This window comes from Eutrema salsugineum, unplaced genomic scaffold (assembly GCF_000478725.1).
Source record: "Eutrema salsugineum unplaced genomic scaffold, Eutsalg1_0 scaffold_8, whole genome shotgun sequence".
Lineage (NCBI taxonomy): Eukaryota > Viridiplantae > Streptophyta > Magnoliopsida > Brassicales > Brassicaceae > Eutrema > Eutrema salsugineum.
In genome coordinates, this window is record NW_006256414.1 from 472,269 (window position 1) to 496,546 (window position 24,278).

Sequence of the window (24,278 nt, forward strand, 5' to 3'; positions counted from 1 at the left end):
TTTTCTTTATCATATCGAGTATCTCAATGATGGAATTATTTTTTTTTCGGAAAAAATTCTACGTTTTGACTTGTGACAAAGTGATAACTCTTAACCCCAATTATTGAAAAAAAATAAAATAAATAGAAGTGCAGTTGGTTCAGCACGTTAATGGGATATGTTTCATTTCAATGCTACTACTAGACTCGAATTAGAATCCCAAGTTTAAAGATATACAAAGATATTAAAGTTGAGATTTATACCATTAGCCTCGTAGAATTAATAAACTTTAAACACAACAGACCTTGAAAAGAACTGTTTGGTTACAACTAAGACTGAAAAATGTTACAACATGAAGGCAATACATATATAAACTATATAGATATATATATATGTAGTCTTCTGCACCTAATTAAACTGCGCACATAGAGAAGAACTTACCTTATACCGTGACAACATTCATATTTACAGACGACGCCTACGACGTGTAACAGATCGTTTTTCGAGTAAACAAGATCAGTTTCTATGGATAAACCAGGCTTATTTCCAACTGATTCCTGGAAATTTCCGAGGTTTCTGAGGATAAGTGGATGCTTTTTGGAGTGTTCTTGTTGGTGGTGGAGGCGGCGGCATCATCATACGGGAATGGTTCTTGAACTTGCTTGAAGATGAATGTTTTCTGTCTGATTCTATTGCGGCTGATGATGAGCTTGGGAAGGATCCTTTCCTGTTCTCCATCGTTGATAGTTTCAGTCTCTTTGAAGGCTTAGGATGATGATGACGATTCTGCTCTGCTGCTGAATCTTTTCTCACGTGGTGGTTGTTCTTGCTGCTTAAGTTATGATCAATGGAGGAAACAGTAGCTCCGTGCCTTTCCAGAGGCGTTTCGATTAGTATGGATTTGCGGGCTTTCATGGACTTCTGCGAGAGCTTCTTTGGCCCTCTGAGGATTCCGTCTGGGTTGTTGTGGTGGCTTCCGGATTGGACTGCAATGTCACACAGCGTTTGAGCAGCTGCTAATAGCTGAGGACAGGATAGAGCTGCACCACAACATATCATCATTATAAGAAGATTCGAGGTGATGATAAATTGAGTAATAGCATTTGTTAAAGCATACCATCGTCGTGAACATCTCGTGTTTCCTCTGGTTCTGCATTTGATGAGAAATAAATTGATATTATATAGTCTTAGATAAGAGAAAGAAAGGAATACGTAGACAGATTCTTACCTGTAGGAACAAAGGAAGCTTTTTGAAAGGTAGAAACAGATGCTTCTGTGCATTGGCACGAAGTGGTGTTAGCGAAAATTTTCTGAGACGCCTTGGTTCCAGAAATAGTTTGCTTCTGTACTGGAAGGACTAAGCTTTGGTTGAAAGTGAGTGAATCCAGATTTGCGAAATGATCGGTTATACTATCTGGAGAAATCATAGTAGGATCGGCTATTCGTAGCCATCGTCCTTGACAAAGCGTTTTGCCGTTTAGAAGCTTTGCAGCTTCTGAGTTCGTTCTAGAGCTATTATAAGCCTGTGACCAAGGGAAATGTGGCAATCCACCACGAGGAGGTAGTTGTCTAGCTGAGCGCTGCTGATCCGACATATTCTTAGGGTTCTGAGAAGGTTTTGAAGCATCTTGGAGCAGAGAGTCTAAATCTTTCGGCGGAGGAAGGCCTAATCTTTTCAATACATCGCTAGACTCGCATAATGGAAAATTAAGTGGCGTGGAAGGAATTTCAGGGTTGACACAAGGATCCTGAAAAATACAGAAAGTAGAGAACTTTTGAGTCAAAGCAACAGAGGCATCTACGCAATATTATACTCGAATACAGGTCATTTCGGAATATATCGGAGTTTTCAAAATGTTGAATCAAGTCGAAAATCCACCTTAGAAGATGAGGATACATCTCCATCAAGTGCATTTACTTTATCGCTGTTTTCACCATTGAACGTGGCAGAGATAGAGCTTGGTGAGCCCAGAGTTCTGCTGATGCAAGAGTCTAATTCAGCAGAGCTTTGTGATTGAAGAGGCCTTCTAGTTGGAAGAACAGACCAAACATTCCTGACCACACTTAGCAAAATGTCATTAGTATTGTCCAATTTCTTCATCTTGTCTTTGCCCAAAGCAGGACACTCATAAGAGCCTTCAAGAAGTTTGTTCAATGACAAATCTTCAACGAGTTTGGTAACATCATTTATTTCAGGCTTCAGGCCATAGGCACCTGCATGTAGGGAAAATTAAGAGGTAGACACAACACTAGAAAAAGTAAGATCAGAGCATATCATGTGAGGAGGATATACTGACAAGACCTTGCCATATCAACAAGGTCACGATTAAATGAAAATAGTAGTGAAATGCACTGGTGCTATGACTCTCACATTGTCCTTTTGGTACCTTAGCGATACAAAGAATATGTCAGCCAATGAAATTTTCCAATTTGATGTTAGGGAGATTAAGAGAAAAGAAACTCAAAATCACCAAAAATAACCGAGAGAACCTCTAAAACTACCTCAGAACAGGTTCAATGGTAAATCACCACAAAGTTCAAACGATGCAATCAATATAACTGAAAGTATACAAGAAAAAGAATTAACTAGCCAAAGTAAATGGACTATGTTGAGGACTCATGGCTTAAAACTGGCACCATGCTATTGTTGGGTACCACGGGGCTGTGCTAGTTCAGAAACAGTGACATACCGAAAAATGCATTCTCGCCAGTAGCTGAATTGACGGTTGAAAAATTTCTGGTGGGAACTTTTGTATTTCTCTTATCACCTCGCCTGCCGTTACAGCTGCTTCGTTGCTTCACTGCTAGGGGTTTATCTATGTAGCATTCAACACAATATAAATAAGTAATCTAGCCAAGCCAAAGTTTACACACAAGGAAATCACGTGAAAATTGCAGATAAGGATTCTTATCAATTAGCAGCATCAAATTAGTCAAAAATTTTATCAGTCCAAGGCTCATGAAAGAAGAAAGTAAAAAGCCTGAGAGTTACCCGAGTGAGTAGATACTTGTCCACAAATCTCCTTAGTCTCATTTTCTCTGACTGTGTTCACCGTGTCATCTAAAAGAATCAATTTTGTCCTTTTCGAACTGACATTACTACTACTTCTCGAAAGTTTTCCTCTTTTCCTAGGAGACTCGGCACTTTCTGGACTGGCAATTGGTAGATAACCGTTTTGAGGCTCGGATGAATTCTCAACGCGAAGTTTGGTAAGCCTATCATGTACAAAGTCGTGTGAGTGCATTAATTTGCGCCATAACGATGAATCTGAAGCCCCACTGCTGCTTCCTGCTCCTGGATCAAGTAGAAGAGTATATAAACATCGGTACTGATTGATTGCAAAAGTCCTTATCAAACTTGAGCAAACGGAAAAACGCACAAACCTACAAGTAGCCAACGAATCTTTGAAAAGCTTGCAAATTTACCAAACTCACATATTGGATCTACAACTATAAACTGTACCCACTTCGTAACTATCCGATAAGTCTAAACTCAATACAAATTGAATAGACCCAGATGATTTCAAAAGTCAAATTAGAAAGGAGGCAGAACAAGAACACCAAAGGAGATTACAAAAAACATCAAATGAAGAGGTAATAAAAAAAGCATTAAAATTTAGCTGAACCTTTCTTGCTAATTGAAGCACTGCAACGCTCAATCGAAGAATTTACACCAATCGAGACACGACCCGTCTCACAGTTGTTATCTGCTTTGTTCGACGAAACCCTAACTCCACCACACCCTTCAGATCCCATAAGCTTAGCCGGCGGAAGAACGTCCACGGGAAAAGAAATCTCCAGACCATCCATCACCACCATGAGAAAACCAAATCGACGACGTCGCAACCGTGTAGGCTGCGAGACGAAGCCATCTCTTTAAAGCTAAACCCAGACAAGTTCGAAGCTTCGATCGAGCTAAATCGCAGAAATTCGTGGGAAAAAAGAACCAAAAAGGAAAGTGAGCTAAAAGAGTGAGATTGATTTGGGGATTTCTCTGATGGGGTGAAGAGGAAACGCAATAGTGCGGCTGCGTAAATCGTGGGATTTTTCTAGGGCAAATGAAATGAAGGGAAAAAGATGACTATTTATAGTTTTCGGGAAATTAACTTTGGGCATCTTTAGATAAGCCGTCGACGGTGAGATATTCCGGTGAGCTCGTTCGTACCCGGTAAGAATGACGTGGCGGATACATTAGACTGCGAAGCTTAGTGATAGAGTGCCGTTCGATACAGAATGGTGACGGGGATTTTATGATCTAGCGGCTTAGAAAATGCCACGTAGACAAGTGAATTTTCACTTGTTCATGTGATTTTTAGGTGAGTTTCCAGAAATGCCACTGGAGGGAGTATTCAGGTGTTGGCTTGGGCACGTAAATTTTATTTGACGATATTACCCCTTATCTGATTACGAACGCCGTTAGATTATGTAGATTTCGTTATACATATCTATTTTCTTTTATTAATTAATTAGAGATCACTTCAAGTCTTGAACAAGTCGCAATGATGAAAAACAATTTAAAGAATAATTACAAATACTTTTATATTGGCGAACGGATTTTATTTTATTTAATATAAATCAATCAACGTTTGGATCCGTCGGAGAGACAAATTGATGATAGGCCTAAGCAATATTTGATTGAACATGGCAAAAAATCGTAGAAATATTAGTTTAAATTTGTTTATACCCGAGCCAATTTGTTGAACCGAAAAAAAAAAAAAACTCGAGCCGAATAAAAATGTTGTAGTATCTGCAAACAATAGTGTTTAAATGTCAATTTCTGTTTAAAAAAATAAAGATAAAAGAAGTACTATACGTTTGGTCAAAAGACAAAGCCGTCCCTTCCGGTTCACACGAGCCGCACGTGTGTATCCTTTTCTCCTTCCCCGTCTCTAGCCCGATTCTGTCTAGGGCTCCGTCTTCTTAGCTTCACAAATCCTCTCTCTCTCTCTCTATTGATTCTGTTCAAAGAGGTGATTTTGAGCCACCTTGATCAGGAAGCTGAAGCTCGGAAACGGAAACGCTTATCTCACCCGGTGTTTCGACTTTTGATTCCTCTGGTGTTTCAGATTCGAGGGTTTTTGTTCGTCGCTTGTTTGAGGTTCTTTAGTGTTTGAATTTGATGGAAGATAGTGTGGTGGATGATGTTATAAAGAGATTATTGGGGGCGAAGAACGGGAAGACGACGAAGCAGGTGCAGTTGACGGAGGCGGAGATAAAACATCTCTGTTCGACGGCGAAACAGATCTTTCTGAGTCAACCAAATCTTCTGGAACTCGAGGCTCCTATTAAGATTTGTGGTATTGATTGATGATGAAGCAGAAACCTAAATAAATGATTTCTCTTCTTTCTTTTTATTTTTTTGGTTTACTCTGTCGTCTTTAAGTTCTTGATTTCGTTTGATGGCTTCTAACGAGAACTTGCGTAGAGTCTGTTGGTTATAGCTTGATTAAGGGATGGTGATGGAGATTGATAGCTAATCAGAGTGATTGGAATCTAGAGAAATGCATATGAAATTGGTCAAACTGCTGTTTTTTTTTTATGGAGGTGTTTCGTCAATAGCTAAGCAGAGCTGTTGAGATTTATACAAATGCATATGAACCTGGTGAATCTGGTGATTTAGATGAAGGTATTGGGTTACTTGATCAGTAATCATCAGTGAGATATCAAGTGAATTAGATATGATCATTGATCTTTATTTTGGATTGTTCTGTTCATTTACGCAGGAGGCTTAAAGAACAACTTTTTTTCACCTGCATATTTTCTTTCATTTTGCTGTATAGTGGTATCAGAAAGTTGCTAATGTAGTTGATTTGGGTTTTTTGCTCGGCTTCATTGCATACAGTAGCCTGTATTCTCGTGGCTTGAGTGTCTAGTGACATTAGCACTCTTATAACGGTGTTTTTTTCATGTTTTGACAGGAGATACTCATGGTCAGTTCTCAGATCTCTTGAGATTGTTTGAGTATGGTGGCTACCCACCGGCTGCAAACTATTTGTTCCTTGGGGATTATGTAGATCGTGGGAAGCAGAGTGTAGAGACTATATGCCTCCTTCTAGCCTACAAGATCAAATACAAAGAGAATTTCTTTCTTCTGCGAGGGAACCATGAGTGTGCTTCTATAAACCGCATATACGGATTCTATGACGAGTGCAAGAAGAGATATAGCGTTCGAGTGTGGAAGATATTTACCGACTGCTTTAATTGTCTCCCTGTTGCTGCTCTTATCGATGAAAAGATACTCTGTATGCATGGCGGGCTATCCCCTGAGTTGAAGCACTTGGATGAGATCCGGAACATCGCTCGTCCTGTGGACATTCCTGATCATGGACTACTGTGTGATCTGTTGTGGTCCGATCCCGACAAGGACATTGATGGATGGGGAGAGAATGACAGGGGAGTCTCTTACACCTTTGGGGTTGATAAGGTCGAGGAGTTTCTTCAAACACATGACCTTGACCTAATCTGCAGAGCTCATCAGGTACCTGAGGAAACTGTTCTCGACAAGTCAGAGCTGATGACTTTGCTAACTCTTGAAGAGTATAATCTTGAATTCTGTCTTTTAACCCATTCAAGTTTAATTGTTTTACCTATAGGTCGTGGAAGACGGGTATGAGTTCTTTGCAAATAGACAGCTAGTTACGATATTCTCAGCCCCAAATTACTGTGGAGAGTTTGACAACGCAGGTGCCATGATGAGTGTGGATGATTCCTTGACATGCTCTTTTCAAATCCTTAAAGCATCTGAAAAGAAAGGAAATTTCGGATTTGGCAAGAATGCAGGAAGACGAGGAACCCCACCTCGCAAGGTAAGGTTCTTTTAAAGCATGAAATGATAAAACTTTCTCGGGTTTTGATTCTTACGCATCTCATTCTTTTGTTTTTCTCTTTTAGGGTGGAAAAGGCTGAAGGCAATATCCCATAAACATTACTGTGTGTATGCAATGTTTCTTGGCTCAAAACACTTGCCTGAGCTCAAGTTATCATCAAACTGTCTTCTTCTGCTCTGAATCACTTTTGGCAAGGGGTATTCCTCCTGTATTTTCCCTTAACTTTTTTTCTCACGGAGTGAATATGAAATATCTGACTTTATATAATCTTTTGTATCTTTGAGCTATGTGAATCTGAGATATTATCTGTGAGATACACTTTGTGTTTTTTTTTGTGTTAATAAATAACCCTGAAAACTTGAACAAACCGGAACGTTTATTTAGTTTGGAAACTTTAACAAATGATAGGTCGATTCGCAAACCCTATGTGTCTTATATCTTCTCTATGTACATACCATTCACAATAAACAGAAAACGCTTGTGAGAGTATATGCTCGGAAGAAATAAACAGAAAACTCAAAAAGAATGATTGCTCAGACTATTCGCAATGGCAAGATCCTTTCTTTCAAAGATGAAGATAGAAAAACTTTGCACATTTTCAGAAACAGCAATTACTCCATTCATAAAAGACATGCTATTGAATGTCTTCCTAAGTAGGTATTCAAATGAAGGTCTTTTGCGAGTAGTTCCTCAATCAAAGGAAGGAAGGGGTTAACTGGGATATCAGAGTAATTTTAAATCAAACTTTAATTAATTGAATACCCGTTGAATAAGACATTCAAGATAATGTCTTTTAAGAGTATGCCAAAATTTCATTATATATTTTAGGTTGTACAGCGTACTATACAACTACATACGGTGAATTCTCGATTCTTAGAAATTAGAATACATGCCATTGAACCACCGTGTGCTATGAATAGAGAATCCACCATATGCATATTTGTACCTTACGCAATTAAGATCTTAGTGAAATAATGACGCAAGAAATCCAGCATGTGTGGTCAATTTCTTTCTCTTTGCCACGAGAACACAGCAAAAAATGTCATACAAAAAAATTAGCTAGATAAAAAGACGTGAGTTTTGAAGTTTAATAAACAAGTTTACATTCATTATGAAATAGCTCCATAATGTATTTTAGATGTTTATTTTTACTACTCATATCATGCATGTTGAATTGAACACATGACTTTGCATTTATATATCTTTTTTAAAAAAAATATTATTCGAAGTAGGAAAAAAGTTAGTATGTTATTCCGTGAGACATACGGGAAATAACAACTTGTAATTTTTTAAAAAATTTTTACTTCTTTTATCAATAATTTTGTTATAAAGTAATGAAATACTGTAAGTAATTTCCAGTAATGGAGTACAACTCCACCTCTATACAAAGGGTTGAGGAAGTAATGATAAGAATTACGTGTTTTTTTTTTTTGGCAAACCAGTACGTGTTCATTTTATGAGAACAATATATTATTGAGGCTTATGATAATTTCAAGGTCACTGAACTTACCATACCAACAAGGCGATGCTGCATGCCTGCGTGATACCAACCAAATATTTCTTTGTGACTTCAGATGATGGATGAAACGGCACGCCGTTTCTTTTTTGCAAACTTAACAAATTGATAAAATGGCACACTGTTTCGTTTGGAAACTTAAACAAACATTCGCAAAACCCTAGTTCTATCTTCATTGATCAGAAATTAGGTCTCTTAATTATATCTTCTTCTTCTTTTTTTTTCTCTCTCTCTATATATATATATATATATTTATAGACACACATAGATAGATGTATGTGAGAGTATATGCTCAGAGGAGATAAACAGAAACACGTAAAAAAGATGATTGCTCGACGATTCGCAATCGCAAGCTCCTTCCTTTCAAAGATGAAGATACACAAACTTAGCACATCTTCAGAAACGGCAGATCCATTTCTCTCAAAGATGAAGAAAAAGCAAGAGGTAAGAAAATCAGAAGCAATCGAAATTCCATCTCTATCAAAGAAGGATTTGCGAGAAGCATTGAAAAAGCAAAACGACGCCGACATGGTCCTTATGCGTCAAGTAATCGCTTCCGAAGGAACAAAGTCAAACTTCATCTTCTCTCCGGCATCACTTAACGCCGCCTTCAAGTCTACCGGCTCCGGGTCCAGTTCCGACGAGCTTAACGCCGTCTACAGCGAAATCGCTACGGTAGCGCGACCGGTGGCCACAAGATCACGGCGATTAACGGCGTTTGGGCCGAGCAATCACTACCGGTTGCTAATTCGTTGAAGGATCTCTTTGTGAATGTCTTCAAGGCTACTTTCACTCTACTTCTGGATACATATGAAATTTAAAAAATGATTATAATGAAATTCTTACAGCCAGATAGTTTTTTTTTTTGGTATAAATGTTAAGAGTACAGCCAGATAGTTGAATACCTCGAGTTGATTTTCTTAGTATAATTAATGCTTTAAGATTTTTTTGTTGTTGTTTAGGGTTTTAGACCATTTAAAACATATTTATATGACAGTAATAATAAAGATCAATGATATTTCCGGAATAAGAGAAGATTTGTACATCGGCTTCGTTGAATTCATTAAACATAGAGTGTTTAGAGGACTTATAATTTTGTCTGTGTATGCTAAATTATAGGACTTATAATACCAAGAAGAGAAGATTAGCACAAAAGCTATTTGAATGATTCATGTTTTGAAAAACCGAATCTGGAATCTATGCAATTAATTGGAACTAATACTGACATATATGTTTTACTGTCTTCAAGGCTGAACAAGTACGCATGGAGGTGAATAAATGGGGTTTCAAATCACACCAATGGTCTCATCAACAATATTCTTCGTGGTGGATCCGTTACATGCGACACCGAGTGGATCTATGGAAATGCGCGCATTGTACTTCAAGGGAGCTTGGGAACACAAATTCCCCAAGTATTTGACGAAAGACAGAGACTTTCACCTTCTCAATGGCACCTAAACACCTCAGTCTCTGATCACATTCCTGTTGGTCGTATAATTGAGTTTAGTTATGTTAATTATACAAACAGTTATACAGTTAGAGTCAAAGGACGTGTGTGTCTATGTGTCAAGAGTCGTGTCTTGTTAGTGTGTCAGTTATGTCCAAATAGAAGAGTTGCATCTCTTCACTTAGTGTCTGTTGTTTTAGTTTATAAGTATAACGATGTCGTGATGTAAAAACACAAGTTTGATATTCAATAAAGTCTCTGTTTCTTTACATACTCTGTTTATCAAACGATTAACATGGTATCAGAGCCCTACTGATTCAAGGGCCAAATTCAAGTAAAAAAAAAAAAAAAAAAAAAATCAGAGAGTGATGGAGATGATGTCGCATATCGTGACACCAATCTTCAATGGTGAGAATTATGGATTTTGGCGTATCAAGATGAAGACAATCTTCCAGACGAAGAACCTGTGGGAAGTTGTCGAAGGAGGAGTTCCAAATCCACCTGTACAAGGTGATCACAGTCCTGAAGCAATTTTACAGAAGAATCGAAGTGATGAGGCAGTTCTACAAGACTTAACTGCATTACAAATTCTTCAAACAGCAGTCTCGGATTTCATATTTCCTAGAATTGCTCCTGCATCAAGCGCAAAAGAGGCTTGGAATGCTTTGGAGATGGAGTTTCAAGGATCTCCACAAGTAAGGATGATAAAGCTTCAATCACTGAGAAGAGATTATGAAAATTTGAAGATGAACGAAGATGATAATGTCAAGGTTTTCACGGGAAAGTTAATTGATTTGGCAAATCAATTGCGAGTCCATGGAGAGGAGAAAACAGATTATCAAATTGTTCAAAAACTTCTCATCTCTCTTCCTGCAAGGTTCGACAGCATCGTGGCTGTGTTAGAACAGACGAAGGATCTACAAACATTGGCTGTGACAGATTTAATCAGCACACTTCAAGCACAAGAAAATCGTTTCTCATTACGATATGAGAATTCAACAGAAGGTGCGTTCAATGCACAATCAAGAGGAAAGAAATCTGATTTCAAAAGGGAAAACAGATTTGGTGAAAATCAAGTAAAAGAAAAATGGTGTGATGTCTGCAAGAAAGACAACCACACAGAGGCAGATTGTTGGAGGAAACAAGGTTCAAATGTTCAAAAAAAGGGTTCGAAGAAGAAGAAGAGATGTTACAACTGTGATAAGACAGGACATTTCTCAAGGGATTGCCCTCTAAAGAAACATGAACGAGCACACATGAGTCTTGAGGAAGAAGACGATGAAGACGAAGGTCACATGCTCTTCAGTGCAAGTGAAGAAACACCAACAATCACCAAAGAAGAAGTATGGTTGGTAGACAGCGGTTGTACCAATCATATGACAAAGGAGGAGAAATACTTTATCAAATTGGATAGAAGTATTAAGGTTCCAATTAAGGTTGGAAACGGAGAAGTTGTAATGACAGCAGGCAAAGGCGACATTGCTATCATTACAAACAAAGGAAAACGAGTCATTAAAGATGTTTTCCTTGTACCTGGATTAGAGAAGAATCTACTAAGTGTTCCACAAATAATATCTCATGGATACCGTGTCATGTTTGAAGACAAGCGGTGTATAATCTTAGATCCTATGGGGAAAAAGATTATGGAGATTAAAATGGTTCACAAGAGTTTTCCAATAAAATGGAATTCTTCTCAAGAAAGTGCTATGAATGCTCGTGAAGAAGAAGACATGGAGTTATGGCATAGGAGATTGGGTCACGTGGGAAATTCAAGAATTCAACAAATGCAAAAGAAGAAGATGGTGGATGGCTTACCAAAATTTCAAGTGAACAAAGAATTGTGTGGAGCATGTAAACTTGGAAAGCAAGCAAGAGATGCGTTTCCGAAGGAGTCTCATACAAAAACAAAGGAGAGACTTGAACTTGTTCACACCGACGTTTGCGGTCCGATGCAAACTGAGTCACTTGATGGAAGTCGATATTTCTTATTGTTCGTAGATGATTATACTCACATGTGTTGGGTATATTTTCTCAAGAACAAGTCTGAAGTTTTCTCGATGTTTAAAAAGTTCAAAGCCTTGGTGGAAACTCAATCAGTTTGTAAGATCAAGAGACTTCGATCTGATGGCGGCGGTGAATTTACTTCAAGTGAATTCATCAAATTCACTCAACAATGCGGAATCGAGAGACAAGTAACAGTGCCGTATTCGCCTCAACAAAATGGTGTAGCGGAACGTAAAAATCGTTCATTGATGGAGATGGCACGGACCTTAATTACGGATCAAGGACTTCCATATAAATTATGGGCAGAGGCGGTGTATACGTCGGCATATTTGCAGAATCGATTACCCACAAAAGCCATAGAAGATGACATCACACCTATTGAAAAGTGGAGTGGTCATAAACCGACAGTTGGACACTTGAAGATCTTTGGAAGTTTATGCTTTGTACACGTGCCCAATGAGAAGAGAAGAAAATTAGATGAAAAGGCCAAACGTGGAATCTTCATTGGTTATAGTAGCCAATCAAAAGGCTACAGAGTTTTCATCTTAGAAAGTGAGAAAGTGGAGATATCAAGAGACGTGGCATTTGAAGAAAGAAAGAAGTGGGATTGGGATAGAAAAGAAGAAATCAAGAGAAACTTTATCGTACCCGTGAATAATTTACAAGCACAAGGAGATCATGTCGAAAATATCTCCAGCCCTGTTTTATCTCAACTTGGTAATCAAGATCACGATAATGAAGAAGACGCCTCAACATCTCCTCAACCGCCAAAGAAATTCAGATCCATGACAGAAATAATGCAAGTCGCACCTATGGTGGATCTTGAAGAAGCGGCTCCAGCCTATGAAGCATGCCTTCTTGTAACAGAGGAACCACAAACCTATGATGAAGCCTCAGAGATTGCAGAATGGAGACAAGCCATGGAAGAAGAAATCAACATGATCGAAAAAAACAGAACATGGCTACTTGTGGAGAGACCAAAGGAAAAGAACATCATTAGCGTGAAGTGGATATATCGTCTCAAGACAAAAGCTAATGGTGATCCACTTAAGTACAAGGCAAGGTTAGTTGCAAGAGGTTTCTCTCAAGAATATGGTGTTGATTACCTTGAAACTTTTGCACCAGTTTCAAGACATGACACAATCCGGGCAATCCTTGCTCTCTCGGCACAAATGAAGTGGAAACTTTATCAAATGGACGTGAAGTCGGCGTTTCTCAATGGAGAACTTGAGGAGGAGATCTATGTAGCACAACCTCCTGGATTTGTGATTGAAGGAGAAGAAAGAAAGGTGTTAAGGCTGAAAAAAGCTTTATACGGCTTAAAACAAGCCCCTAGAGCTTGGTATGGAAGGATAGATTCATATTTTCTTCAACATGGATTTCAAAGAAGTATGAATGATGCAGCTCTATATGTGATGAAGAAAGGAAAAGAGATCTTGATCGTGAGCCTGTACGTAGACGATATCATCATCACGGGTAACAATTCTCAACTCATTGAAAAATTCAAAGAAGATATGAAGATGGAGTTTGAGATGACCGACTTGGGGCTGCTAAATTATTTTCTGGGAATGGAAATAATTCAAGATGAATATGGAGTTTTTCTGTCACAAGAAAAATATGCCAATAAGCTTGTTGAGAAGTTTGGAATGAAAGGATGCAAGAATGTAAGCACACCACTTACACCAAACGGCAAGAAGATTGAAGATGATGAAGAATATGGTGAACCAACAAAATTCAGAAGCATCGTTGGAGGGCTGTTATATCTTTGTGCATCAAGGCCAGATATAATGTTTGCAAGCTCTTATCTCTCACGTTACATGTCAAAGCCGCTGAACAAACACTATCAAGAAGCCAAAAGAGTTCTAAGGTATGTCAATGGAACGTCTCACTTTGGAGTTCAGTTTTCAAGTGTCAAGTATCCAGAACTGCAAGGATATTCAGACAGTGATTGGGGAGGATCAAATGAGGATAAGAAAAGTACATCCGGGTATGTTTTCTCTCTCGGATCTTCTGTCTTCTGTTGGAACTCTAGTAAACAGCAAACAGTGGCACAATCAACGGCGGAAGCAGAGTATATCGCCGTGTGTTCAGCAACAAATCAAGCAATTTGGTTACAAAGACTTATGGAAGATATAGGCTTTGATTCTCAAGAAGGAGTTCCAATTTTCTGCGACAACAAATCGGCAATTGCCATTGGGAAAAATCCTGTTCAGCATCGAAGAACAAAGCATATCGAGATTAAGTATCATTTTGTTCGTGAAGCTGAACACAAAGGTCTTATAAAGCTCAAGTATTGCGAGGGTGAAATTCAACTTGCGGATCTGCTTACTAAAGCACTTAGCAACAGAAGGTTTGAAGAACTAAGGAGCAAGCTTGGTGTGGGACCGAAACTCAATTAAGGAGGAGTGTTGGTCGTATAATTGAGTTTAGTTATGTTAATTATACAAACAGTTATACAGTTAGAGTCAAAGGACGTGTGTGTCTATGTGTCAAGAGTCGTGTCTTGTTAGTGTGTCAGTTATGTCCAAATAGAAGAGTTGCATCTCTTCACTTAGTGTCTGTTGTTTTAGTTTATAAGTATAACGATGTCGTGATGTAAAAACACAAGTTTGATATTCAATAAAGTCTCTGTTTCTTTACATACTCTGTTTATCAAACGATTAACAATTCCCAGGTGGAGAGTTCAAGTTGGTGAATTCAGGATCCCAAAGTTTAAGATATCTTTCGGGTTTGAGGCTTCAAGGGTTTTTAAAAGATTAGGATGGGATGAAGATGAAATGGCTTTGTACCGTAAAGCTTGTGTCGAGATCGATGAAGAAGGCGCTGAAGCTGCTGCTGCCGCCGCTATTTGTGTGCCAGTAAGTTTGACTAATTATAAGGTAGATTTCGTGGTTGATCATCCATTTCTTTTCTTGATTAGAGAAGACACAACCAGAACCGTTTTGTTCGCTGGTCAGATATTTGATCCTTCCATATCCTCTTAACCGAGGGCTCAGCTCAGGTTTAATCGGGCTTTGGTCTGGATTTGGTTCTTCGGATCGTTTTATTTGTTCGGTCGGTTTTTCATATTTTTCTATCAACAAAATTATTATTCATAAAGTTTGGTATTTTTTTTTTAACAATGGTAGTATTTTATATTTTAGTAGCTTCGTATAGGTTATAATTTTCTTAGTGATCTTTTAATTGATTTGAAGCTTAATTCGTTTGACATTATTGTGTGTGTTCAATGTTTCTTACTTTCTTGGCTCAGAATACTTGCTTGAGGTCAAGTTATCATCAAACTATGTCTTCTTGTGCCCGGGATCACTTTTGGCAAGGGGTATGCCTGTCTTTTAACTTCACTTTTTTCTCACGGAGTGAACATGAAATATCTGACTTCATATAATCTTGTATCTTTGAGCTATGTGAATCTGAGATATTATCTGTGAGATACACTTTGTGTTGTTTTTTTTTTTGTTTGTTGATGAAAACCCTGAAAACTTGAACAAACCGGCACGTTTGTTTGGTTTGGAAAATTTAACAAATGATATATAGATCGATTCGCAGAACCTAATTATCTTATATCTTCTCTGTATGTATCTATATACAGGACTATTCGCAAAATAAAAAACAGAAAACTTTTGTGAGAGGACATGCTAAAAAGAAATCAACAGAAAACGTAAAAAAGATGATTGCTTGACTATTCGCATTCGCAAGATCATTCCTTTCAAAGATGAAGATACAAAAGCTTAGCACATCTTAAGAAACAACACAACTCTCTTAGCAATAACTTTATTCATAAAAGACATGCTGTTGAATGTCTTCCTGTAGCAGGGATTCAAACATGCCAAGGAAGACATACAATTGCATGTCTTTTATGAATGGAGTTATTGCTTAGAGAGAATGTGCCAAAAGTTCATTATATCTCCAAGGTTTTACAACTACACACGGTGAATTCTCGATTCTTAGAATACATGCATGCCACTGAAACCATGTGCTATGAATAGAGGATTCACCATGCATTACAAGAAAACTAGCTAGATGAAAGAAAGATGTGTTTATTTGGATGAGAGGGAGAAGTGTTAACATTCACAGTCTCCATATTTTCTAGTTTTAATGATTCTTTTCTCATAAGACTATGTATTTATACCCAAAATTGTCAAGATATTTTATCAACAATATCATCTGAAAATTTAAGAACAAAAATTTAATACTACATTTTTAGGTAATATATTAAATATTTGTCAAGTCAAGGTCAAAATTTTACAATTTAAAATTTTGGTACGTTAGTTATGATTATATTAAAAAAATAATTTAGGCACGTTATTAATTTTGGTTGAATAGATATTTTTTACTGATCCCGGTAGTCAAACTGAAACTAATTGAAAATTTTAAATATTTCCAAATTTGATATATAATGAGTCATATATAAATTTAATAGTTTACACCTTTTTTAAGTATTGTTATTTGTTTCTCGTACTTTACGTGTGTTTCCAATTTTGTTAATTTCCATTTTCTTAAAACACAATTTTATTTAGGGTTTGATTTTTTTTTTTTTAATATGGTTTGAAAATTTTATATAATTATATTGGCATATGTCACAATATAAATTAACAATGACACATAATGATAATGATATGGTGAGTTATAATTATCATTTATATGTGTTATGCTCACATTTGAGCGATTCAGTTTTATATACTAAGATTAATTGATAGAGATGGTTAAATTTCAACGGAGTACGTATATTACTCCAACTCCATACAAAGGGTTGAGAAAGTAATAATAAGAATTGATGATTTAAGATACAAGAATTACGTGCATGTATTTTTGCAAACCAATACGTGTTACTTCATGCGAACAATATATTGAGGCTTACGATGGTATCCAAGGTCCTTGTGTATGCATTCATGCATGATACCAACCGAAAATTCCTTTGTGACGTCACCAGTATAAAACGGTACTCCGTTTCGTTTGCAAACTTAACAACGGCACGCTGTTTCGTTTGGAAACTTTAACAAAGATTCGCCAAACCCTAGTTCCACCTTCATTGATCAGAAACAAGATCTCTTTATATCTTCTATATATATATATATATATATATATATATATATTATGTGCGAGTATATGCTCAAAAGAAATAAATAGAAAACGTAAAAAGATGATTGCTCGACATAACGCAATGGGAAGCTCCTTCCTCTCAAAGACTTAGCACATTTAAGAAACAGCACATCTGCATGCCCTTGAATGTCTTCCTGTAGCAGGTATTCAAACATGCCAAGGGAGACATACAATAGCATGTCTTTTATGAATGGAGTTATTGCTTAATTAGAGAGAATGTGCCAAAAGTTCATTATATCTCCAAGGTTTTACAACTACACACGGTGAATTCTCGATTCTTAGAATACATGCCATTGAACCACCTTGTGCTATGAATAGAGAATCCACCATGCATTACAAGAAAACTAGCTAGAAAAAATAAATATGCGATCAGTTTATTTGGATGAGAGGGAGAAGTGTTAACATTCACAGTCTCCATATTTTTTAGTTTTAATGATTTTTTTTTGGAATAACTAAAAATATAGGACAAATAAACACAACTATTTTTTCCTTATTACTTATGTAGTAAATTTTGTCTCCTTAATACTTCTACAAATAATTTAACCTCTTCTACCCTTCTACATCGAATTTACCCATAATAATAAAAATTTATAATACAAAATTTAAACATATTAAATTAAAATAGATAAAAAGTAAAAAAAATATTTACCCTTACACTTTGTAGAATCCACCTCCTACCATCATCTTCTTCGACGGGACAAAAAAAAAAGTCAACGTCGGTCTTCTTCTCTCCAGGGTAGTCTCCGCTGGAACTTCTTCTCTATTTGATGTGTGCTGTCGTAAGGGTGTCAAGTTTTATCCTAAATGAAATCAATAGCCGCAAGTGCACAGCTGATCGATTGTAGTACTTAGGGATCGAATCCACAGGGAAGGAAGATCTATCATGCAAAAGTCTTCGAAAGAAATATAAAGTAAGGAAGTTTAGAACCAGATGATTTTTGTGAGGGTTTTGGTGGTGTCTTTAAAACTTAAAAACTAATCTTAAAGAGAAAATACGGGAATTAAAATGACCTAATAACTAATCTTAACGAAAACGACTAAAAACGAGAAAAACGGCTAAACCTAATTGCTTAAATGAAAATTGATTGAAAGAGTAAAGATATTAGACTAAAACTTGAATGAAAATCGGTGTAACTCTATAGAAAAGAAGGCGCTGGGTTTCAAGGAACTTTTCTCAGGGATATGAACGATTCAAAACATTGCTAGAGAGTAAATTTGATAAGATCTTAGCTTAAACTTTTCGAACTGGAGTCACAGACGTATGAATACGCCACTATCGTGATCATAGACAACTATTTCTCTCAACCCTGACCAGTATGTTTCCACTCTGGTCCTGGAAGAGAAGAGATGCATTATGTTTAAGACTCGTCAACATTCACAAATCGCCCACAGGTAGGTTTCCACTCCTATGTTTGTTTTGCTCTCCCAAACTAGATCTGACACCGGATGAACACTTTCGTGTCACCAAGCATCTGGATCAGATTGTAGTTCATGACACTACTCTCATGCAGTAAAAACGAATTCAGAAGAAAAAGTTCTAAGATTTGGCTTCAATAGCTCATGAAATCCTCATCGAACATGTGTATCCCCATCGAAAATCCCTTAGACCCAACAATAAAACTACTCAGACATGATGAACGAAATCAAAAACATAGTATTAAAAAGTAGAATAGAAACCGAAATTGAAAAAGAAAGAACAATGGTTCAAGAGATAGATATCTTTCTCCCTAAAACCTAAAACATAAAAAGTATTCTAAAACAATAAGAGCATATGAGGTGATACGAATTAGGATTCCTAAAACATGTACTTATAGTGCTCAAGACATCTCTGAGCGTCACTTAGGGTTTTTCCAAATGAGGGAATCATTTTGGGCTTCAAAAATGGGCCTTCGGGTTTGGAGTTGGCTGGCTGCGGTCGGGAAGTGCGTGACCGCGGAGAATGGATGGCTGGCCGCGGTCGGGAAGGTTGTGACCGCGGGGAATGGGCTGTTGGCCGCGGGGAATGGGCTGTTGGCCGCGGGTGGAAACGCTTGCCGGCTGGTTTACGAGACATCTTGCTCTTCACGTATCTTTTGATTGAACCGTTGGATTGCCAAGCTGTAAAGTGTGCTGGAAAGCTGATACTTCCATTGTTAAGATCTCCAAATTTGAGCTGGATCAGACGGTGAAAAAGCCTTCAATCGGAGGTGAACTTCTGACGGTTTGACTCTTTGCTCTTCTATCCATTTTGTTAAGCTTTTCCCTATTCCTGAAAAGAGTTTTGGAACTATAAATACTAGGAAAACGTAATAAAAATATTTGAAAGCAATTAAAAACATAGAAAAAGTATTTCAAATCGATCCATAAAAGTGGTCAAAATACGGTGTTATATCACTATTTCACTCCGGTAAGTCTAAATCAACCGCCATCCTCCTATTATCTCGTCTGCTTAATCCTTCTTTGCTATTTTGTTTCCATCGATTGCATTGTTAGGGTTTGTTTAATCCCAAATTCCACTCTTTCTTCAAACCCGATTTCCAGAGAACCACATGTCACGAAGGTATGTAACATATTTTAAGGTAATTAGAAAAAATCAGAATACTTAAAAAACTGTGAAAAAACGTGAGAGTAGGTGGAAAAATGTCGCCAAAAAAATTTCCTAAATTTTTTTTTAAAAAAAATAAATTTGGAAAAATATAATTTGAAAAGAAAAAATATATTCCCTAGATCTAATCCTAGATTCTCGGAGATTTAGTTAACCGCTTTGTAGAATTAGTATTCTATAATTGTAGAACAAAAAGTTTACTATAGAAATAAAAATCTATTAAGTTGTAGAACGAAGAGTTTACTATAGAAATAGAATTCTACTAAGTTGTAGAAAAATGAACATGTTGTAGAATACGGTTTCATAACTTTGTAGAATATAGAGAAAACTGTAGATGACAAATTCTATATATTTCGTAGAAAACTATTGAATTAGTAGATACCTTATTCTACAAATTTATAGTTTTATTGAATATGCTTTCTATTAATTTGTAGAACAGTGGTAAAAAATTTGTTTCCAAAAAAGTAGTAGAAAATGTATTTGTCTTTCTTTTTCAGAATTTTCCCAATTTTTTTAGATTTTAAAAGTATTTTTTAATATTTCGTAATTATTTAAAAATTGTATATAAGTCCAAAAATGGTATAATTTGAAAAAATACTAAGGGGACAATACTATAGTTTTTTTGTCCTATAAACACAATTGTCCTTTCTTTTTTTGATAACTAGGAGGTTTTGGGCCGAAACCTGTAATCCCCACAAGTTCGAAACCACAACATGTAATATTAGTTTTGTCCCAAAAGCCACTCGAATCAAGGATCTCTAGATTTTGTGTTTGCCTGAGATCTTTATCAATTGAGCTATTGGCTTTTGGTTTTAATGATTTTTTTCTCATAAGACTATGTATTTATACCCAAAATTGTTAACATATTTTATCAACAATATCAAATGAAAATAACAAATTTTAATACTACATTTTTAGGTAATATATTAAATATTTGTAAAGTCAAGGTCAAATTTTTACAATTTAAAATTTTGGTGGTTAGTTATTATTATATTCAAAAACAATTTAGGCATATTATTAATTTTGGTTGAAAAGATATTTTTATTACTGAGTTTTGAAGGTAATATATTAAATATTTGTAAAGTCAAGGTCAAAATTTAGAATTTTAAATATTGGCGCATTAGTTATTATATAGTAAAACCTCTATAAATTAATACTCTATAAATTAATAATCACTATAAAATAATAAATTTTGCCGGTCCCAAGTCGGGCCAATGTAAAATTCAATCAAATTCGATAAGATAATAAGATAATAATTTTTTTTGAAATCCCTATGTAAATATATGGTCCTAACAAAAACATAAATTAATAATTATACAAATTTATGTAAATATATATAATATACTATACTAAAATATGACTAATGTATTTTTTTTACTTAAAGTTGAAATTTCATTGGTGTTTATCTTTTTACTTAGTACATTTCTATCTCTTATTTTTGTTTTTCTATATACATTCAAATTTGTGAAGATTTTTTTGATGTGATAATTGATTTTTTTACACGTAATTGTTTACAAATGTATTGTAGTATTGTCTTTAATTTCATCTTTTTGATAATAGCCATAGTTTCTTATAAATTTTGAATTTTTAAACATGTATATTTTTAATAGACAAATTAATATACTATTAAAAACTTTTTTGTTATGATAACTATGTTTATTAATCATAATTTTTAATAAGATATTTTCTTAAATTCTTAAATATAACATTATTCAAAAAAAAAATGTTTAGAAGATTATAGGCGAAAACCAGATTATCTCTATAAATTAATAATTATTAATTTATAGATAAATTAATATCACGATAAATTAATAAAATTTCATGGTCCCAACATTATTAATTTATAGAGGTTTTACTGTATTATGAAATTTTTTTAGCGCATTATTAATTTTAGTTGAAGAGTTATTTTTTATTCTACTGTCTTATGAGTCTTCGTGTCAAAAGGTTCCACCTGCACTATGCTGAAGATCTCATGTGAATTTGGCTCCATTAATTTGCATAATTGATAATAATCTTATTTTTTGGGATTCAAAAATCAAAACTTTAATAAACCTTTGACAAATCATTGGGCTTCCACGAAGAGAGCTTCCACGAAGAGTTGTTTTTTGGGCTTGTTTTTTTAGTACTGAGTTTTGAAGTCTAATAAACAAGTATGCACTCATTATGAAATAGCTCCATAATGCCATTATAGATGTTGATTTTTATTAGTCATATCATGTTGGATCTTCAACACATGATTTTGCATTTATAATTTCTTAAAATTTTTGTTATTTGAAGTAAAAAAAAGTTAGCAAGTTATTCCAACATACGGAAAACAACATTTATGTAATTTTTAAAAAAATGGGTAAACCTTTTATCAATAGATTTTGTGATAAAGTAATGAAAGAAGTAATACTGTAATAGTAATTAGTAAATATTGCAAGATCGACATAATGTATGGGTAACAAATCAATTAGGCATCATGAATATGAAATCTATACGTTATATCAATTGATAGAGTTGGTTAATTTACGACGGAGTAGTAGTATAGTACTCCACCTCCATATAAACGGTTGAGAATAATAAAAATCTATTGGACTACCATACCAACAAGGCGATGATGCATGATACCAACCGAAAATTTCTTTGTGACGTCCTATGGATAAAACGGCACGGGCGTTTCGTTTGCAAACTTAACAAATTGATACAAACGGCACGCTGCTTCGTTTTGGAATTTTTAACAAAGATTCGCAAAACCCTAGTTCTATCTTCACTTATCAAAACCCTAGGTCTCTTAATTATGTATACTAGATTTGTACCCGCGCATACGGACAGGTTTTGTTTCACATAATATTTTTAAAAATATGTTTGTGTTGATATATAGTTAATTATACGAATATGGTAATTTGTTTGATTGTTTAGTATTAGGTTTTTTAAAAATAAATTCTTTGTAAAACAAATAACTTTTTTTTTAAGATTGGAAGTATGGTAATTAGAAAAATTATACTACTATTCTAGAAATTATAAACATGATATGAGTAAAAAAGACGTACAAAGACTCTCAGTTGAGGTATCCGCCATCACGAGTTCGAGTCCCGGCCACTGCGGAATTCACATATGGGCTGCAGCGTCCCAGGAGCCGACACGTGGAGTGCCATTTAGCCGGCCACGTGGCTAGTCTGGACCCACTCCGGTGGGAGCCAGGACACTTGAGTTATCAAAAAAAAAAAAAAAAGACGTAGATAAAAGTCATATTTTCTGTTGAATTGCTTGAAAACATATAATTACCTCTAATTTTTAATGTTCTCAAATTTATGACATGTACAATTGCCTTGATTCTGCAAAAACCACCCCATAATTTATGTTTCACAATAAAATGCAGCTATAATAATATTATATTTGATCCATAAAAACCACCAAATCTTTGAATGAAAATAACGCTACATCTTTACATTTTTTCATACAACAAGCTTCGAAAAAAGTGTTTATGATGAGGATAAACCGGAAGAAAAAATATCAAGTTAGTATAAAAAAAATATTAAAAAGTTTTAGACGAATACCAAAAAGTTAGAAATGTAAAATGTTATAAATGTTATTTATTTATTTTTGTTAGGAATGTGAAAAGCCTTAATAGTTATGAACATAAATACATATGAAATAAACATTGAATAGATAGTTAAGTTACAAGTAGTGGTATTAATTAGTTTTTAATTTTTTGTTTTAAAATTTATGATTTATTAATTAGATGAATGGACAGGTGTCCTCCATTCAGATGCTGATGTGACAGCAAGATGGAGAGAGTTCACCTAAAATCATACCCGCGCATACGCACAGGTTTTATTTCACATAATATTTTAAAAAATATGTTTGTGTTGATATATATATATATATATATATATATATATATATATAGTTAATTATAAGAATATGATAATTTGTTTGATTGTTTAGTATTAGGTTTTTGAAAAATAAATTCTTTGTAAAACAAATAACTTTTTTTTAAAGGATTGGAAGTATGGTAATTAGAAAAATTATTCTACTATTCTAGAAATCATAAATATGATATTAGTTAAAAAGATGTAGATAAAAGTCATATTTTTCCGTTTGAATTGCTTGAAAACATATAATTACTTCTGATTTTTAATGTTCTCAAATTTATGACATGTACAATTGCCTTGATTCTGCAAGAACCACCCCATAATATATGTTTCACAATAAAATATACCTATAATAATATTAAATGTGATCCATAAAAATATAGCTACATTTTTACATTTTTTTCATACAACAAGCTTCGAAAAAAGTGTTTATGATGAAAATAAACCGGAAGAAAAATATCAAGTTAGTATAGAAAAATATTTAAAAATTTTAAGACGAATACCAAAAAATTAGAAATGTTGTTTATTTCTTTTTGTTAGGAATGTGAAAAGCCTTAATATTAATTAATGTAACTTAATAGTTATAAATATTAATACATATGAAATAAACATTAAATAGAATAGTTAAGTTAGAAGTAGTGGTATTAATTAGTTTTTAATTTTTTATTCAAAATTTATGATTTATTAATTAGATGAAAGGATAAGTGTCCTCCATTTAGATGCTGATGTGGCATCAAGATGGAGAGAGTTCACCTAACATCATATATACTAGCATCTGCTTCCTGCGCAACACAAGAACACCAAATTGAAAAGCCAGTTACTTAAGCCACGTAGAGATCCTAATAGGCTACTTCTATGTCTCTAAGCGAGAGTGATACATTTTCCAAGTTATAGCATAAGCAAACATATGTCCAAGCTTAGGATAACTAAGGAGTCAAAATAGTGAGTATACCTAGCACATTCA

At 35.1% G+C, this 24,278-nt stretch overlaps 3 protein-coding genes across 4 annotated transcripts; 2 read left to right on the forward strand and 1 right to left on the reverse strand.

Annotated features, from left to right (window-relative positions):
* Positions 1-284: 284 nt before the first annotated feature.
* Positions 285-4,035, reverse strand: LOC18009819. 2 transcript variants are annotated; one of them, XM_006391614.2, is made up of 7 exons: positions 3,606-4,035; positions 2,972-3,274; positions 2,670-2,795; positions 1,859-2,193; positions 1,208-1,727; positions 1,097-1,129; positions 285-1,019 (listed from the first exon to the last, which is right to left on the reverse strand). In XM_006391614.2, the coding sequence occupies exons 1-7, from the start codon at positions 3,796-3,798 to the stop codon at positions 520-522; spliced, it is 2,010 nt and encodes a 669-aa protein (XP_006391676.2). In that variant the 5' UTR covers positions 3,799-4,035; the 3' UTR covers positions 285-519. The 2 variants fall into 2 exon arrangements, with proteins under 2 accessions (XP_006391676.2, XP_024004306.1); XM_024148538.1 differs by having other exon boundaries at positions 2,972-3,268; positions 3,606-4,029.
* A 781-nt stretch (positions 4,036-4,816) lies between these two features.
* Positions 4,817-7,118, forward strand: LOC18009597 (serine/threonine-protein phosphatase PP1 isozyme 3). Its single transcript, XM_006391615.2, has 4 exons — positions 4,817-5,276; positions 5,898-6,457; positions 6,573-6,785; positions 6,871-7,118. Exons 1-4 carry the CDS (start codon positions 5,099-5,101, stop codon positions 6,883-6,885), a joined length of 966 nt encoding a protein of 321 aa, XP_006391677.1. The 5' UTR covers positions 4,817-5,098; the 3' UTR covers positions 6,886-7,118.
* Positions 7,119-14,358: 7,240 nt separating this feature from the next.
* LOC112089865 (serpin-Z2-like) lies at positions 14,359-14,757 on the forward strand. The gene is made up of 2 exons (XM_024160628.1): positions 14,359-14,363; positions 14,448-14,757. The coding sequence occupies exons 1-2, from the start codon at positions 14,359-14,361 to the stop codon at positions 14,755-14,757; spliced, it is 315 nt and encodes a 104-aa protein (XP_024016396.1).
* The last annotated feature ends 9,521 nt before the right edge of the window (positions 14,758-24,278 follow it).